Source organism: Papio anubis, chromosome 2 (genome assembly GCF_008728515.1).
Source record: "Papio anubis isolate 15944 chromosome 2, Panubis1.0, whole genome shotgun sequence".
In the NCBI taxonomy this organism is placed as follows: Eukaryota; Metazoa; Chordata; class Mammalia; order Primates; family Cercopithecidae; genus Papio; species Papio anubis.
In genome coordinates, this window is record NC_044977.1 from 110,969,682 (window position 1) to 110,989,956 (window position 20,275).

Consider the following 20,275-nt stretch of genomic DNA (forward strand, 5'->3'; position numbering starts at 1 on the left):
CCATCTAGTTATTTATTTGTGAATATTAATCTCATTACTCAACTTTAGTTAAGACAAAAGAGAAAGAAAATATATGTGCAAGTAAAACATGTTGCTTCTTTATAAAGGAGTCTTGTTAACAACTTTGGGAAAGAAATAACAATGAAGCTAACAGTACATTTGAACAAAAAGAAAATCAAATTCCTGTGAATAAATACAAGTTATATTGTATACATATGTCAGTTTACCAGTAGAATATCTAAATTTTCTTAAATGTTAAATATATTTATGTTGTGACTATGCATACTACATATATGTCTATACATATTTATGTGGATAACTAATTTACAGGAATGAGCCAGAAGTCCCTGAGTCCCCTTGCAGAAAATGGCATTTGTGACCCCTCTCATACTCAGTGACCTTGAGAACAAAAATGTCATGTCTATTATAAGCACATGAGAGCCATTTTCAGCATTTATTATAACAAGTATAGAAAAAAGTCTGCATTTGTATGCAAAGAATGTGGAGACTGTGAATCCTATATGTCCTCGGGGACTTTTGAAACACCCTGTAAAATCTACATAAATATGTATAATGTACTCATCACCACTCTGTGGAACTACCAGTTTTAAAATCGCAAATGAAAAATATTTTTACTTGCATTTATCTTATAATTTAGATTAGATTATTTTAAACATTTCATTTTTTCCATTCAGTTCCGATTATATGATTCAGTTCCGATTATATGAACATGTCTAGAATTCGAAAAATGTCCATTTACAGTCCTCATGAAAGGCATTTATATCAAAAGCTAAATTATGGCAACTTATTTTTAGAATATCAGCAGATCTCATCCCCAGCTGCTGCCAACATGTGTGGTTTTATTTTATTCTAAATACTATGTTGTAAGTTATAAAAATTATAACATATAACATCAAAATTAAATAATTTTTAAAGCTATTAAAGATTCCCAAGACTTTGGGATAAATTTTATGTTTTCAGGGTTTTTTTATCCCAAAAGAAGATATGCTTCTTCCTAATAACACATAGTAATCGTTGGAAAGAAATTTGCTTGATATTTACCAAATTCCTCATTCTTTACTTAGTATATGTAGTAAAACATATACAGTTTTACACTGATCTCTTGTCAATCAGAGTCAGACCTTTGTAGACTCCCATTTCCAAAACATTAAGTCCACAGTCCCTCAGGTGAATGCTATTGGGTAGGGAGGTGAGAACTACTTGAAGTTCTTGCTTAAAGGCAGAGCCATACAACTGTAGATATGACCTAACCAAATTTGCAATTGGCACAGTTGTACTGTAACATATCATCTCAGGACTTCACAATCTAGGGCAGGTTCCAGTACCCAAGATTTCTTTTTTCACAAAATCACGCATTGCTATGCACTTGCTGGTAATCTTTTCACATGTCCAAAATTACCATTATAACCTAAGCTTACATTTACAATTTAATGCAAAATAATATTTTTGATTTTTAATTTAGAAAAGAAATTGTGATTATTACCATTTTCTCATATCCAGGACATGCGTTTGTACCAAGTTTTTCCTTTAATCCCTGTCTAATGTTGCATTAACTGTTTTTGAGGTATTAGTTACAGTTTACTGCATGAAGATTATAGAATGCTGTATTTGATGCATCATATTCTTGTTGCATACTGGCCAGTGTATGAATCAGCAAACAGAGTTCTGATTTATAAAATTTAATGCAACTGTTGTGTTGATAGTATTACAGAATTAATTTAGTGACAGCTGTGATACAATTATTTCTCAGTCAAATGCAGTTTTATTAGTTGATATACTTTTTCCACTGTACACAAGTGGCTTCTTCCCTGCTATGCACCAGTGGCATGCACAAACCAAACAGAAGCAGAATGATCTGAAAAAGTGAGTACTTCCCACGACAACCATAGCATCTAGTCCGTGTATCATACTACATTCTTACTTGTTATCTTGTGTGAATGTACTACTGTCTTGACACATGTTTGTCCCAGTGTCTCCTGTAAAGCCCCTTATAACATAGAGCCACATACTGCTGAATACATTGATTCATCTTCATCACTGGTATGTCAATGCCAGCTGCTCATGTGATAGATTCCAGATATGTCTGAAGATAATTGCTACTGTATAAATAGTGTCATTGGGACAATTATGATACATAAAATAGAAAATAACTCACTGAAATACTGAGTTTTATCTTATTTCATAATTTTCACTCAACAGACTGTAGGTGTAGAATAATCCCATATTCTAGAACTTTCTTGTATTATGCGATTATTATTGTGTGGTCCTCAACTTTCAGAGGAATTAAGCCAAACATACTCCAGTGGAGCTGTCTATATTACACTGAACAAATTGAATAATGCAGAAGTGTTGGCCAGATGACCTGAGCTCAGAAATTGCTGGACCACTGAGAGCTGCTCTTTTTTGCTTAAAAATCACTTATTCCATATTAAGCAAACAATATGCAAAGACTTCAGAGAATTTCAAGTACATGCTGTCCGAGACTAACACTTAAATCAAATAGTATGTAAAAAAGCATGTGTTGATGAAAGGTTTGAAGAAAACATGTGAATCAAGTCTTTGAGGAAAAAAAGTTTCTCTGGACCTATGCTGTCCAATACAGTAGCCACGAGCTACTGAGTTTTATGTGGCTCCTGAACTTTATGTGGCTGCTCCAAATTGAGATGTGCTGCAAGTGTAAAATAAACACCAGATTTCAGAAAGTGATCAAAAAAAGGTATAAACTATCTCATTAATGATTTTTATAATGATCATATGTTGAAATGGTAATATTTTGGATTTTTTCATATATTGGCTAAATCAAATATCTTATTTAAATTAATTTCACTTGTTTCTTTTTACTTTTTTAAACATAGCAACTAAAAATGTTTAAATCATGAGGCCCTCATCATAATTGTTGAACAGAATATTCTGTTCTAAAGGGTAATAGTATAAACAAATCCAGTTTTAGAATAGAAGGGAAAGCCATTTGCCAGAAGATTGATTGTATCATAGAAAAAAAATGTATTCTCTTCATAAGAATGAAATGACTGTAGTGAATACTTTTCTCTCTGGAGGAACCTTCAGAAGTTTTGTTTTTGACCGTATCGCCTAGATACTTTTTTAGCAAGGTATAGCCCATCTATCTTTGCCTATTGAACACAGTGTCTTAAAACTGTGTTGCAGGTCTCTTCTTGTTAAGGGACTTTATTTTTTCAAGCCCAGCCTTTGTTTTTCTATCTGTCATCACCCATTATACCTCAGTACTAATTTAATTTTTGTTTCTGATAAAGATAAAAAGAGTAATGTCCTCGATTGGAAGAATATTTTCAAGGCTACTAGTAAATACAGCCTTGTTTGGGTTTCCATTTCTGACTTAAAAAATTGTCTTAATTACGTTCTCCTGCCTGCTTTAATTTATTGTTAGCACTACCCAAGCTGTGATCTGTTCATTTCCCTGTGAATAGATTCACATTTTACAAAAGTCTAGCTATCCTGTCAGGAATACATTTGTAGCTTGTTGGTTGACATTTAGATCAAGTCAAAGAGTTGAAAGTTATCACTTGGTTATCCGCTACCAGAAGACTAACAGGAAGTGGGGGTTGGGGCAGTCCATTAGTACTATAAGCTCAGAGGAAATGAATTCTGTCAGGCATCAGAGTTACTATGACAGAGCTCTAAAAATCTGGATTTTTAGCGGTTGCATGGTAATGATTTAGTGGTCTTATCTTTTCAATTAATAGAGTCCATTAAGTTGGCTTTGATATTAATGAATCACTGACAGTATGGTCACTATATTGACAGGCACCGAATTAATTTCTGAACTTGGACAGGGCTAATAAAACCATAAACAAGTAGTTCAATTATAAAATATTTAATAAATGACTTTAAATTAACAATGTCACAGAGTTGGGTGAAGTGGTGGGCACCCGTAGTCCCAGCTACTCAGGAGGCTAAGATGGGAGCATCACTTGAGGCCAGGGGTTTGAGACCAACCTGGGCAACATAGCAAGACCCCATCAAAAAAAAAAAAAAAAAAAAAACCATATCACAAATAATACAGGAATTTCAAAACTCACAAAGATATTTGTGTTTCATTCATATATAAACAAAACAATTCTAAAATTTTTCTATTATTTAAATGAGGTAAAGAGATATGCCATAATATTACAAATTTTCTTAATCAACATTACAAATATAAGATATTTGTCAGCTGTTTTAAACTTATTGGCTTCAATGTTTTAACTTTAAAAATTATTATTGAAGTACCAAATGCTTAAATATAAAAACAGAATCTTTTACTTTAAACTAAAATAATTCAAGATCATCAATCTGAAATGTGAAATTGTAGAATAATGGACTATTGTCCTTTACAGACATTGTTTTATCATCTAGAATGTATTGTGCTTTAGGGCTAATTCTTAGTAATGTGTTATCAGAAACCTTGAGCTCTATATTTTTGAATGAAACATCTAAGAAATATATCTCTTTAAAAACAAACACAAAGATTTAAGTCACAAAACATGGTTTAAGTCACAAAACAAACAATATAAACATACACTGTAGTTTAAGTAACAAACAATATTTAAAAAGCAAAATATCTTTTCATCTTACTAGTTTTTTATAGCTTAGATTATATAATAGTTTAATTTTAAAACATTGAAATTGAGAAATTCAAGTTGAGCTAAGACAAATGTAGTTTCAGATAAAGTTTTAAGAGCTGGGTGATAAAATCTGCCTTTGTTCAACACAAAGAAAACACTGTATTGATATATGAAGCAATTTGGTGGTGTGGTGGCTAATATTAATCACATCAACTTGCCAGTCTGAATAAGTCATAATTCAACTGAAATCATTTGATCGAATATTTGATTACAAGGAAGGTGTTATGGTTCAATAGTCTTTTGCATTCTGATTGACAGAAGCCCCTACATGCAAGTTCTCGCCTATCTTCTTACTTCTAAACAAAAGAGTTTTCCTTTGTTTCTATGTCAATTAACCACTTCAGGGTTTTCCTTCAAAATCTCGAGATTTGGATCTCTGATTTAAAATCAGCAGGGAGGGAATAGGATTGTGTTGAAGTGTTGCTGGCCTCTCATTCACATTGGTCCAAGTCCTTCTTCTGAATGGTATGGGGCAGGCTTAGGCCTTTATTTTAATTTTTTTCATTAGGCATTCTCTCTTGGCACTTTGACTTCTTCGTAGAAGCCTTAACATTCTTGGTAGAAACTTTGTATTTGGAAATGTTTCCTTAGGTATCAGTAGGTCCCCAAACATTTATAAAAGATGTGAGTGGGAGAAAATGGGCTCAAATGTGTGGTTTAAAACCAGCAAAGAAATTGACAAACATTTCTGAGGATCACTGACCTCTCCGTGAATTGGCCAAATCCAGTATGAAATTGAGGACACCCATGTAATAATTCTTTTGTACAATTTGCCATTCAGTTAGACTGTATAAAATCAGTCAACATTGATTTAAACTGCTACCATGGAATACAAAAAAAATGCTTGGATGAGATCTCTACTCTAAAGCAAGTCACAGTCTACTTGGCAGTTGGAGAGGGACAGATAAAACTAAGATTATGACACTGGGTAAGACATGGGAGCATGCAAGTGCTGTAAGGAGGCACTCACCGGCTGGCGCTAAAGAAGGTTCCTAGATAATGTGCCAGTTGAATGGGATCCTGAAAGAAAAATAAGAATCTGTCACCATTATAGAAGGTTCTTTGAACTGATCCAAATATTGAGAAGAGGAAAGGGGAGGATAAGAAATGAAAATTTAAAATGTGAAAAAACTGAGACAAAGGCCTTAGCAACTAATGAAGTGGGTCATTTTAACTCAGCTATGATAATCTGACTAGACCAAAATTGCAATCACTTCACCTCAGTTTTTTTTTTTTAAATTAGAAACTTTTGGCTTACTTACATCAACATACCCAAAGGACAAAATCAGAGAAGTTCATAAAGTTATTTTCAAACTAAAAGAAAGTCAAGAAACCTTATCTTACGCATAAAGAAAGAATGAATGTTATACAATTTGGAAATTAAGCTTAAAGGGAATATTTGGGGGATTCAGTTCAGTTTGAAATTTTATTTTATGATCTAAAAGATTCATTCGTTCTCAAGTCACCAAAGGAAATATCATAAACTTGTTCAAAATGAAGAGGAGAGCATGGAAAAAGCTATTCTTATCTATGCAAATATAAATAAAATGGGACTTCCTATGACTAAAATAATCATTCCTAAATTCCTGCAACTGAAGATGCAATTTAAAATTAGACGGTTTTAGATAGGTATTTTTACATCTTCAGTTTCTACAAAGTCACTTTCTCATTTAATAGCCATTTATTGAACCCCTTTTAGATGTAGACATTCTATTTGAAGTTGTGAGGATATAAACGTAAGTAAGATAGTCTCTGGCTTCAGAGCTTATAAGGAAATATTTCCGTACTTCAAAATATCTCCTGTTTCATCTTCCATATCTCCCATCAAAACCAAAAAATTTTCTGTTCAGTTTCAGTTACCTTTCCATGCTATCTGTAATCTGGCCTTTCACCCTTGAACCCTGCTATTATCCACCCACTTCAGCCTGAGCATTTCTCAATAGCTAAATTGTGCTCCAGTTTGAAAAACACTGACTCAGAAGGTAGTTTGTTACTCCTTCTTTGATTTGAATTTGTGGAAGAAAGACAGGAATAGCTTAATTGTAGAAGTTGGGCAGTTATAACAATTCCATCAGTCCAGGTGTGAACTATGATCAGAAACAAGACAGTAGGTGTGGAAGAGACACTGACTTCCTGAGGCAGAGGTGCAGAAGACTGGAGATGCCACGCCTTTGTCCTGGGCTTCCTGAAGTCTCTCAGAACAGCCTCTCTTTTGGTATCCCTTTATTTGTACGCTGAGTAAATCTGAGAGTGCTAGTGTGCTTTCTCCAGAAAATTTGTCTAAAGTCTGAATGAAGAGACAGACTCCAAAAAATAACTTAATTAATTACTACCTTTGATAAAGCAGACAGGCCCAAAAGGACAGGGCTCTCATTGAATTATGCCTTTTCCTTTGCTTTCCATTTAGATGTTAACAAAAATTTTACTTTTAGAATTAGTTTATCAAATTTAGACTATAGTTTTTATGCATTTGTAGCTAAAAATATCTGCAGAAATCTAACACCCTGGTCTTCCAAAGCTATAGGTAATGTAGGTCTATTTCACTATTCCACACATATATGTACACAGAACTGTGTACTGTGTAGGGATAAATTCTTAGTTGTTTTTTGTTTGTTTATTTGTTTTTACAAAGGCATTTAATTGTATACAAAGTAAAGAAAGTGTACAGGGGATTTTCCATGGAATATAGCTCATACTTATCTACATAACAGTTGATATTTCTTAAAATTATGAATAAGAGAACTCAGTTATTCTTAGCCATCTGTCAATGAAATTAAACTTTTTTCAAAGAAATAATGAATATCAAAGTGATAGTTATGACATTGTCCGTACATATTCATACTTTGAAAGTCACGGTTGAGTTTAGTCTTTGAACTTTATACACTTTAGCCAATGGGTAAATAAGACCTAGACTCTGAGGCCAGTCATCAGAATGCACTGCTTGGTAAATGCAACCCTATTACAGTAACTTCTATGAGTATAGGGTGGTGCCATATTTGATGGTAACCTTCATCCTCTGTGAATGCATATAACACAGTGGAATTCAGATCGCACTTGATAGTCATGAGAAGGCCACAGTGTGGAAGTGGGCATTGTTTGTGAAGGTAGGACCTCATCACTGTGTTGATTACACTAGCTGAGTTCATTACATTAAGCACATATGGTTAAAAGAGCAAGTCCTACCAGGAAATATGTATCAATGTACGGGTCCTTTGGAAACTGTTACATATGTACAGTTTGGACATGCACTAACTACAAATGAGATACAGATTCTGGGACACTAATCGAATTTTTAGATGAGCTCACAGGATCACTGATGTTTAGCTATTTCATCATTTTCTAGTATGTTATATTCTATACCAGTGCTTTCAACTACATTTCCAGATAATAAAATTGACTTTTATGCCAGAAAGTATAACAAATCATTCCTAAACTCAAATAGACCATAGCATTTACAAAAATTCAAATATATTTTATTCCAGAAACATAGGCGGCTTACAGTCCCTCAACATTTAAAAATATTTTAATATAAATAGAATGGGTGATACCCAGGAATGTTCAAATTCAGAAAAAATAAAAAACACTGGGGCTCACAGTTTCACTCATGGGTCAAAGCAGCATCCTAAAATAAAAGATTAACACCAAAAGAGGCCTGGGATTTGATTCCTAGCAAAATCTGCGAGGTTTTATACATAGTAATACCAAAGCTTACAATAATTGAAGAAAGATCTATCACTATAACTTGAAGGTTAAAAGAAGAAAAGCGTTCTCAAAGCCCATCCCTCAATAACAAATTAATATGTATAAAAATCTAATTACCAACTCTATATCGAAATCTTAAACTCTAATGGACGTCTGAGATTTACACATGTTTAAATGAGATTTATCCATGTTTAAATAGCATGCCTGTGAGAACTAAATGTGTCTCTTGGCTTCCAGTCTCCAAATGACCACTAAGTGCTTCCATATTGCCCTTTCAGAAATAAAAGAAGTGCACTTTCTCTCCATAGTTACCATTACTCAGGTCCCTTGCCACCTTCCATCAGCTCTAAACTATGATACTATTGACACTGTGCCAAAGAAACAATGTAGTGAAAGTGAGTAGAGTAATATAAAATATTTTGATTTGGTAATACTCCAAAGCACTCCATTTGTTATTTTATGCCTCTTAAAATGCAACGTAACAAGTTCTTAAAAAATCTAGAGATTGGCCAGGCACAGTGGCTCACACCTATAATCTCAACACTTTAGGAGGTCGAGACGGAAGAATCGCTTGAACCCAGGAGTTCAAGACCAGCCTAGGCAAGATGGTGAGACCTCGTCTCTACAAAAATAAATTTTAAATTTTTTAAAATTAGCTGGGCATAGTGGTGCACACCTGTAGTCACAGCTATTTGGGAAACTGAGATGGGAGGATTGCTTGAGTCCAGGAGTTTGAGGATGCAGTGAGTTATGATCATGCCACTGCACTCCAGCCTGGGTGACAGACAGACATCCTGTTCCTATTAAAAAAAAAAAAAAAAAAAAAAAAAAAAAAAAAAAAAAACCTAAAGATTATGAGGTGTATTTTTTTCTTAAGCAAAAAACTAGATGATTATGCCTATTTTAAGAAAGGCAAATATAAACCCCCCTCCCTCAAAAAAACAAACAAACAAACAAAAAAACCAGTTAATTTAGGAATGAACCACCTGAGTATCAAAAGTGTGTTTTCTCTCTTAACCATAGAAACATACTCAAGCAAGACGGGATTCAAAGAGATGCAGAATAAGTGAAAGTAAATAGTGGCTGCCACTGATAATTAGAGATCCACTAAAAAATCAAACTGAAAGATTGCTGAAATTAGAATATAAGCTAATGGGAAAACACGATTGAGTCTACCGAGATCTATTTTACAAATAGATTTTACAAACGCATCTACTAGATACCTACACAGTTAATATAACAATATTTTCTACTCTCCCAAAATAATATTTGTTATATAATACAAAAGCATTCCAAGGAAATGTAGAGGGTGTTTTTGTAGGTGACCTGAGCTTTTTAAGAGAGGGAGATGAGGCAGGCATTTATCCACCTACCCTGGTCCATGTGTTTGCACTCCCCACATAAACACTGACTCAGCAGTGCTAACCAGAACATGTCATCTTTGAGTCTGAAGCCAATGTTCCAGGTCTCAGTAGGAGCTTTTGTCCAGGTGAGGAATGGGATTGGCCCTTAGCAACTATGATTCAATACGTGTCATTTTCTATATACTGAAATTAGAGAATAACTCTATTTCAGGAGTGGGGGGAAAGGCTTGAGCTTTAGACATTGAAGTTGGCTGCATCAAAAATATGTTGACAGTGCTAAAAGGCTCATTCCCCACCTTTTGGTATTTTTTTTCTTTCTTGCCCCTATCCCATTATTTATTTATGTATTTATTTATTTTTGGTAGGCTTGCTATTCTCATTTTGTTGCAAGGCTGCATTTTAATTCATCTGACTCTGCAGTTTAACAAAGCTCTTTGACACCTCTGTTCATTTGTTCTCAGCTGGTGAATGAGCAACAAGAAAGCAGACCCCTCCTGAGTCCCTCCATCGATGACTTTCTCTGTGAAACCAAATCGGAAGCAATAGCAAGGCCAGTAACATCCAATACAGCTGGTAATTCTTTCACTTTTAACTGTTCCTCAACTGGAGTTAATTTTAACTATAGTAAAGTGCGCATTTTTTCCATAATATATTTTAAGTGAGGAAATAATGTTTGCAACCAAATGAAACTTTAGAATGTATACTATTTAGCATAAACCAATAAATCACAGAAATTGCAATGTATCTCACCCAACGAATTTTGCTGAACATAAGTATACCACTATTAGCAATGAATCATGTTTTCATGTATATTTTCATATTTACATATTTATATCTAAAGTTGCATCACACTAGAAAATCTTTAAAACAAAAACACCTATTTCAGAGTAAGGTTTTTCAAGTTCTGGCTGATGGTCCAATTATTTCTGGAAATATTTTATATAACAGAAGTCCAGTAAATAAAAATGTGGCAATCTTTTCAAGTGGATTTAAATGACAAAATATCCTGCAGCTTTGGGATAGTACAGGGCCAGTTTCATTTTCTGTCATGTAAGTGTGTTACTTGCTCCCCGTTACAACAGTCTATTTGAACGTTCTCCTGGAATTAAACATTCTCAAATAGTAAGCCATCCCCTGCTCAGTGCCTGTCACATACAGGAATAGGCACTCAATAAGTATTAATCCATTGAGTGAGTACAGGATGCCACTGGCATAAATTACACTTCCCTTGTAGAAGCAGTCTTTCTGCATTGATTTCATTCAGTCAGCATTCACATTCAAAGTCATGTCATTCAAATAAGAATGAAAAAATGATGTTCAGAATCAAAGAACAAAGGTTATGTTGGATGTGCAGAGCAGAATTTAATGGAAAAAGGAAAGGATAATCACATACTATCTTGTTATATTTGTTCCATTTTGTCATCTTGGCCTCAGTTTGCTGTTGGCTTGCATATTTTCATTATATTTCTAAGTGAATAAAATCACGGGAGAAGGAAATCGTGATTTTTCCAAAACACCAAAAATTACAAGAAGAGTAACTAGCATGAGATAGAGAGGCTCCTTATGTGAGGTCATATTTTACAGTTTCTGGGTTCAAACTCCATGAATTCCAACCCTGGCTCTGTATCCAGGGGCATGTTGCTTAACTAAGCCTCAGTTTCTTCATTTGTTTGATAATAGTAAGATCTACATCTTGTAAGTTCATTGGAAAGATTAAAGGAAGCAATCCATGAAAAAGCTTAACACCATGTAAACTCTAACTGGTGTAAAAATGTCTGTTAGATTTTAGGTGAGAATAGTGTGTACTCCCTACACTTTCATTTTCAATTGCATTGACTTTTTTATATCACACCACAGTAATCATTTTCTAAATTCAGCTATCACTTTCACTAATCAAGAAATTAAATGGTACTTGGCAAATTCTAGGTAAGAAATTAGACAAGTTCACATACTATCAGATGAGATTCATTCCTCTGATCCATGAAACTGGAGCTGGCCCCTTCAAAACTCAAGAACTATCCCAGGAAAATACAGAGAACCTTGTATGTCTAATTGCAGGTGAATCCATGAGAATTGTATGCACTGTGAACTTGCTCTTTATGCTCCAATTCTCACTGATGGGAAAACTAAGTCACTTAGAAAGGATCCACCCTAAGAGAGCAATATAAGATTTGATTCAAAAGCTTCTTTTCAGCTTGATTGTTCTCACATATAAAAGAGAGACCTGTGAAATATTGGAGAAAAAAAATCAAAAGAAGGTATAATTTCTTGCAATCCCAATACCTACAATGTTGCCCTCTGTATTAGTCCTAGGGCTGCTGTGACAAAGTACCACCCACTGAGTTGATTCAACAACGGAAATTTACCATCTCAGTTCTTAGGGCTGGAAGCCCAAAATCATGCTTTCAGCTTGGCCACGCACCACATGAATGTGCTTAGTAAGGATCTATTCCAGGCCTCTCTTCTAACTTCTGGTACTGCCTTGGTTTATGGTAGCATAACTCCAATATTCATGTAGTGTTTTCTCTGTGTGTGTGCCTCCCAGTGTGCATGTCTGTCTCTGTGTCCAAATTTCCCCCCTTTTTTTTTTTTTCAGGCAGAGTCTCGCTCTGTCACTCAGGCTGGAGTGCAGTGGCACGATCTCGGCTCACTGCAAACTCCGCCTCCTGGGTTCAAGCGATTTTCCTGCCTCAGCTTCCCGAGTGGCTGGGACTACAGGCACATGCCACCACGCCCAGCTAATTTTTTGAATTTTTAATAGAGACAGGGTTTCACCGTGTTAGCCAGGATGGTCTCCATCTCCTGACCTCATGATCCGCCCACCTTGGCCTCCCAAAGTGCTGGAATTACAGGCATGAGCCATCGTGCCTGGCCCCAATTTCCCCTTTTTATAAGGACATCAGTCCAGTTAAAGTAGGGGCCCACCCAATTCTAATATGACCTCATGTTTAATTGTATCTCGAATGAACCTATTTCCAAATAAGGTAATATTCTGAATACTGGGTATTAGGACTTCTTCATAGACCACTCAATCCATAATACTCTCCAACGTAGGGGGTCTGGTAAAATAGTGTTCTGAGACCAGGGGTTTTTTTTTTCTCACCTTCATTATTCAGTGCACCTAATTCATACAGATTTTTATCCTGAAGAAAGGCTCTTGTTTGATAACGTGTTTTTAATATTAAGAGTATATCTCAAGGCAAAAATATTATATATTTTTTAATTCCTAAGAAATCTAGCTTTTGTATAAATCAATACAAAATTTTAAAAATTTAGGAAATATTTACCTTTTCCGGAGGTCAGTCCATGACTTTTTTTCTCTATAAAACCTAAAAGAACATGTCTTTTGCCTCATAGAAGTTCTAAATTATAATTTTTTTCCTCCCAGTTCAATTAGATTATCTGAAAAACAAAAGTTTTTGAGAGTGCCAACTATTTAAATCATTCCTTGGACTATCCAAACTGCCAAATAATTAGAAGCTCAACAAACAAATTAATCAAAGCCTTATCAATAAAGTCAGCACACTGCCTTAAGGTTAAGATAAAGTCTAGAGAGGACTGTTTAAGAACACAGGCTGTGGAGAGATGAGACCTGTATCCTGTATTTGAATCCTGGTATGAACACTGATGTACCAGTTATATTAGTTTTCTATTGTCACTGTAACAATTACCACAAATCTAATGGCTTAAAACAACACAAATTTATTATCCTAAAATCAAGATGTCAACAGAGCTACATTACTTCTAGAGGCTCCAGGACAGAATTCATTTCCTTGCTTTTTCCAGCTTCTAGAGGGCACCTACAATTTGGTGGCTTATGACCCTTGCTCCATCTTCAAAACCAGCAGCTCGCTCTCTCACACATTGGTCTCCATCCTCGTATCTCCTTCTCTGGCTCTGACCCTCTAACTGCATTTTATAAGAACTCTTGTGATTACATTGGGCCCACAGGGATCATCCAGATTAATCTTTCAGTCTCCAAATCCTTAACTTAATTACATCTGCAAAGTCCCTTTTGCCATGTGACAGGTCAAGGTAACATATTTACAGGTTCTGGGGATTAGAACGTGGGCATATTAGAGGGGGACGTTTTTCTACCAAACCAGCTGTGTGACTTTGGACAAGTTACTTAATATTGCCAAGCCTCAAGTTTTTCATATGTAAAATTAGAATACCTTTTTCACAGGAATGTTATGTAGACTAAACAAGGAAACATTCATAAGCACTTACCATATTATACATTTTCAATAAATAGTTTTTGTAATCATTTCCAACCTCATATATCTACAGTTTGCGTCAAGCATGAATGCTTTCAGTAGAGTCTTCTAGTAGCAATAAATATTTATTTGCATCATGACTATGCTTATAGCGCTGTTCCAAGAGCTTTAGATAAGCACTTCATCCAATACTTTATAAAGTAGTTTTATCCTTATTTTAGGTGGGCAGAAGAAGTTCAGGTTCAGAGAGACTTTTTTGTTTTTGTTTTTGAGACTGAGTTTTGCTCTTGTTGCCCAGGCTGGAGTGCAATGGCACAATCTTGGCTCACCGCAACCTCTGCCTCCCAGGGTCAAGCGATTCTCCTGCCTCAGCCTCCCAAGTAGCTGGGATTACAGGCGTGCACCAACACGCCCGGCTAATTTTGTATTTTTAGTAGATATGGAGTTTCTCCATGTTGGTCAGGCTGGCCTTGAACTCCCGACCTCAGATGATCCACCTGCCTCAACCTCCCAAAGTGCTGGGATTACAGGCATGAGCCACTGCACTCAGTCAAACTCAGGTAGTCTTAACCACTGTCCTGTGCTGCCTTATTTTATGCGCAATATGCATGGAACATCAAGACACCAAAATAGATTAGCTGAACTAAAGTGAAGAAGACAGGACAAAGTGCTACAAGGGTGACTGGCAAAACATAGCCTGCTCAGAAGCAACTGAGCTGGAAATCTCCCTGCTACAGCAAAAGGAAGGGAAGTCAATGACATCCTCTGGGCAATGGGATCCCACAGTCTATAAAGCTGTGAGTGGTGACTGACATGTGGTCCATGAGAAAAGTCTGCATATGTGACAATAAGATTACACCCAGAAGGTATTTTATTAGATCTACACTAACACACGCATACACACAGGTGCACACACACACACACTTTTCACATTCACTGTAAGAGGAGATTATCCTTTGTGCTCCTTTTTTTTAGAGACAGGGTCTTACTCTGTCACCCGGGCTGGCTCAAACTTCTGAGCTCACGCAGGCCTCCCACCTAGTCTCCCGAGTAGCTGAGACTACAGGTGAGGGCCATCACTCCTGGCTAGTTTTTTTTTTATTTTTTTAATTGTTTTATAGTGACTGAATATATTGCCTGGGCTGGTCTCAAACTCCTGGCTTCAAGCAATCCTCCTGCCTCAGCCTCCCAAAACACTGGGATTACAAACGTGAGCCAGCACACCTCACCGGTTGGTGCTCTTAATTTAAGCACACAGATACTGAAACCCAAACCTTCATGTGCCTGAAGAATCTTTAAAATAGGATTTTAAAAATCAGCAGAGCAGACACCACCTTCCATACCAGAGCTGTCTATGAAGCCTGTGTGGAGCAATAAGATTCTTCCTTTTAAATCTTAACTAAAGGACACGCACATGCTAAAATGTGATTTGTCTTTCTCCAGAGAGTGAAAGGCTGCACCCACTCTTCTCTCCTTTTGAAAACGTACTCTGCAGGGACTTTCCCAGCTTCAAAGCTGGCCATTCGACCTCCAAGTCACCTCCTTCATAGCAGCTGGGTAACCAATTAGGCCTTTTGTGTGTGCCAAGCATTTGTTTCACATTTGCAAGGAAAAAAACAAAGGGACAAAGAGCTCAGAACAAATATAGGAAGTGCCCAGGACACTTTAGAGGGGGAAAGAACCTTACTGAGCCAAGTTTGAATTCGCAGTTCACCCTTTTAGTAATTCATTTGTTCTGAATGTGAGAAGAAGATATAGAATTCAATTAGTACTTGCCAGCTGTTACTCCATAACAAATGTACTTCCTATGTTCAAGTAGACAATTTTATAATTTGCTTCTGAAAGTCTAGGAGCAAGTGACTAACTCTTAATTGTTTGTACAATTAGTAAAAAGATATATGTGGCATTCTATATTCTGTCATCAATTTCCTTTCCTCTGTTATAAGAACATCACATTGGGCCTAGACACCTTGCCAGCGTAATAGTGTTCTGGCAATTTCTATTTGAACGTTCAGTGGATATAAAGTGTGAGGCATTCTAGCCTGTTTTGGCTGTCTGTCATGCTTACATTGTAGACATAAAGTCAAGCAGCTTAGTTCTGAATGCCACTTCTTTCCCTCCGCGTTCAAGTACTTCCTAGTCACAAAACATCCCTCGTATCTCAGGGCATCTTAGCATTGGGAAGTGGTTCCCATTGCCTCATGAAGATTCTGTTGAGATAAGCTGACACTTTCAGGCCACTTTATGATAAATTTGCTTCATAGAATCCTCTGTAGAACGCATATCTTTGTCTCATCTTCAGTTTTACTCCCAGTAGCATTTTCTCTTTCTGTCAGTATATGGATCTGATTCTTGTCTCAAATAAAAAGGAACAGTGAAAATAGGAGAACATCATCAACAACAACAAAAAGGATAGAAAAACATCATGAATTGGCTATAAAAGAATAGAAATCACATTTATTGAGTACCTATTGTATGCCTGGCACTTTACATACATTAGATCATTCACTCTTCATCTTATCCCTAAAAGACAATTAATTCCTCATTTTCAAATGAGGAAACTGAAACTCAGAGAGGGCAAGAAACTTACTTCAAGTCACACAGCTAAGCCATGACAGAGCCAGATGTTTCCACTTCACCAACAACATTCAACCACTGTGACTTGGAATTGGAATCAGAAAACGAGACTATTACGAGTGAAGTTTGACACACGATCCTAAAGATCCCATAGGAATGGTTAGCTCATGAAGCCCATGCACTACTAAAGAAATCCGGGTTGTGAGTTCAGTGGAGCCTGGCCCCTGCCTTCAGTACAAGGGAGAAGCAGACAGTAGAGTATCGAGACATCAGCAAAAATCCATTCCCCACCTAGAGGAAAAGCTTGGAGATTACAGAGGAATGCTGCAGTCATTGTTGTAGACTGCCACAAAGGGTTAATGCAAGTAGTTTCTTTGTCTTTCTGTGGCTTTTCTAAGTGAGCTGGGTGAAGAGATTCCATGCGAGGAAGCCACCAGTCTTGCTCAGAAGCTAGTCTCTCCAGTGTGGTGCCAGGGCCAGTGAAACAGCAGGGACTGGTGGAGAGGTAGAGCTGTAGGGACCTTCTCGAATTTGAATTTTCTATTTCTCACAATGAGTTAGTCAAACTCTGGTTATGTGCACTGTAAAAGAAAGAAGAAGCAAAGGTTATAAAACTTCTTTTTTGAATTCTCATTTGCCTGATTTGCATTTGAACAACTTATTATTTCTGCTTTCATTAGAGTATTTAATGCAATGTAACCAACCTGCTAAGAAGTAAAAGTGTAACAGTTTTATAGTTAGTTACATTGAAATTTAAATTTGCATACTAAACAGCAAAGGCATTAACATGTGTATCTATTCATCAACTATGGATTATAAAATACCTCTCTTGGGTGAACCCAAACAGGATGCCATTTTCTGATTGAACTGCTTAATTAAATAAAAGGTGATTAACAGCATTGCTTTATACCCCATATACTTTATCGTTTAAAATTAAAATACAAAGACATTCAAAAACTTCACTAAATCTCTGAATATGATAGATTGACTCCTCTCTGGGAAACTGTAATCTAAAATAACCTTCAGTATAAATAAAGCAAAGCAATAAAGTAAATAGCATCTGAACTCAGATTCAGTTTCATCATTTTAATTTCATTCAAAGCTTCATCATTGCTGAGGCTGGTCTAAGTCCTTTCTTACCGGTTTGTGCCATGCCAAATATAAGAATAACATGCAGCAAATATCCCAGTCTAACAAGCTGTCTCTATAAATCAATGGTGAACTAACTTAATTCTAATCTATCCTACAAACATAAAATCTTTCTGTACCCAACTGAAACCTATTTAAAAAAAATAATTTCAGAGTAGTAAATGGGCTTATCTTAACCTCTTCCATTTCTGATAGTACTGACCACTGGCTTAGATCTCCTTGACCTGAGTGAACCAGTCTCTCAAACTCAAACCAAAGCCAAGAAGTCAGAGCCCTCATCAAAAACTTCATCCCTCAAGAAAAAGGCCGATGGATCTGACCTCATCAGCACAGATGCTGAGCAGAGAGGCCAGCCTCTCAGAGTCCCGGAGACTTCATCCTTAGACCTAGGTAAGGCAATCGCTTGTGGCTGTGGATGCTCAACCTTGCTCTGCTGGTGTGGATACAAGAGGAAAGTTCCACCAATGGCATTGAACAGTGAACAAAGGAGTAGAAAAGGCATAGTCCATGGTGGAAACTGGACAGGACATAGCTTCTTTTGGGCTTGAACTTTGTATAGCAATTGGGGAGCTCAACTTTGCATAACTGGTTGATTCATGTATTTATTCGACCCACAAATATGATGTGATTGATAGGTGCTGGGCACCAGGCTAGGCACTAAAGCTACAAATAAAGGTAAAATGTGCATCTTGCTCTTTAGGAGCACTCAGTCTAGGACAAGAAAGAGGGAACTTCTGAGTAACCAACTCTAATGCAAGGCCCGGGGCAGCCAGATCAAACAGTATGTAACAAGCGTGTTTGGGAATACGTGCAATACAATAATAACAGCTACCATTTGATGGTGGATTACAATGCCTAGGAACCACAGTACATTACTTACATGTATTATCTCATTAAATTATCACAACTCTTTGAAACATGCAAGGAACCAAGTTTCAAAATTTAAGCAATTTGCCCAAGATCTCACAGTTTATAAGAGGAAGAGCTGAAAGTTGAGCCTAGCTCTAGGTAACTTCAAAGCCCATATGTTTTCCACTATATTCCACCTTCTCTGAGAAAGGACGGCTTAGTTCTTAGCTCCTGGAACCAGACATATTAAGCTCTCCTTTCTCAAGAAAAAGAACAGTGACAGGTATTTTAGAAAGCCAAGAGGCCCATGAATCTTCCCTGGCTGTGACTGACTGCTGTGTGTGTAGGTATATGTGTGGGGAGGTGAATTTTGTATATACATTCATATGGAGATCATAGCTTATCCATAAGGCTATGAAGAATAAATGGAATACATATGTGAAATCACTTATTACTATGATATGTACATGTTAAATGGTCATGAATTAATTTATTCATTTGTTCAGCAGACATTTCTCTGACTATCTACCATATTCCCAGCACATACTATGCGCTAGGAATGCAAAGATAAATAATATAAGCTCTGTGCCTTAGCAAATTTACAGTCTAGTAGGGAGATAGAAAAATGATTAAATGATTATAATAAAATATTAACTATATGTAGCAATGAAAGAAAACCCAGATCAGTTACTACATGAGCCTCCTCATCATGCCATTGCCCCACCCAGTGGGAGAAGGTGTCTTACAAGAGGTACTATGTGAGCTGAGGTTTGAGGAGTGCGTAGGAATTTGCCAGATTCAAGATAGATCAGGAGAAAGATGGGGAGAACAGTGCAGGGTATCCCTGGTGCAGAAAGGAAAGGGATTCACACACAAATAGATAAACACGGCAAGATGTCTTTTTAAGTAAATATACATATTTCAGTAGTACTCAAGGATAGAATAATGAGAGAAAAAGTCTGAAAATCACTTGTGGCGAGATCATAGGAATCCCTGGATGTCATGCCCTTAAGATTGGGGAAGGAGGGATGATGTTTGAAGAGTTCTACTAAGAGGAATGACAGCAATGGTTTCTATTTTAGAAAAATCCTTCTCTGGTGGATTTACGGAGAAAGGAATAGAGGCAATGAGACCAGTACAGAGATCCAACAGTGACAAGGGGGATAATGAGAAAGAGAGAGACAGGTTCCAAAAACTATTAAAACAAGACTTAGAAACAGATAATATGTATATGTGAGCAATGGGGACATGTAGAATGTGCCAAGCTCCATGACAGAAGATGGAAGAGGAGCAGGAGTGAACTATTGAGTTCAGCTTTGAACCTGCTATATTTGTGGAAACTATGGGACTTCTCTGTGGATACCTCCATTAGGCTGTTAAGTATATAGGTCTAGAACTGGAGAAAAAGAGCTGAGTAGGAAATGGAGATTTGTAAGTCAGAAGCTTGTGTATGAATGGATATTGGAACCATGGGTGTAGATGAGCTCTTCCAGGGATAGACTGTAAAGAAAGGAAAGAGAACCACGCCATTGCTCAAATTAGTGGCATACACAGGAACTCCTCTCCCCTGCCATCCCTCTTTGAGGTCTGTCTTTGGAGGGAAATTTTATAACTATCTCTACTATTTCCTCACCATCTAGGTTTATTCAGTTTTACAAATAAGTTAATAACATGTATAGATTTAGATAAAAATATATTAATATATTGATTGGGTGCAGTGGCTCATATCTGTAATTCCAGCACTTTGGGAGGC

General features: G+C 36.5%; 1 protein-coding gene across 26 annotated transcripts in view; it reads left to right on the forward strand.

Annotated features, from left to right (window-relative positions):
• The window catches only part of PEX5L (peroxisomal biogenesis factor 5 like), a 244,738-nt gene that overhangs the window by 135,774 nt on the left and 88,689 nt on the right, over positions 1-20,275 (forward strand). For 17 of the 26 annotated variants that reach the window (XM_017955669.3, XM_017955672.3, XM_017955673.3 and 14 more), the window contains 2 exons: positions 10,192-10,303; positions 17,869-18,063. In XM_017955669.3, coding sequence (XP_017811158.1) covers positions 10,192-10,303; positions 17,869-18,063 — 307 coding nt within the window. Of the gene's footprint in view, positions 1-1,818; positions 1,885-10,191; positions 10,304-17,868; positions 18,064-20,275 lie in introns of all 26 variants that reach the window. The other 9 variants (XM_031663554.1, XM_021934646.2, XM_017955671.3 and 6 more) reach the window with 2 other exon arrangements.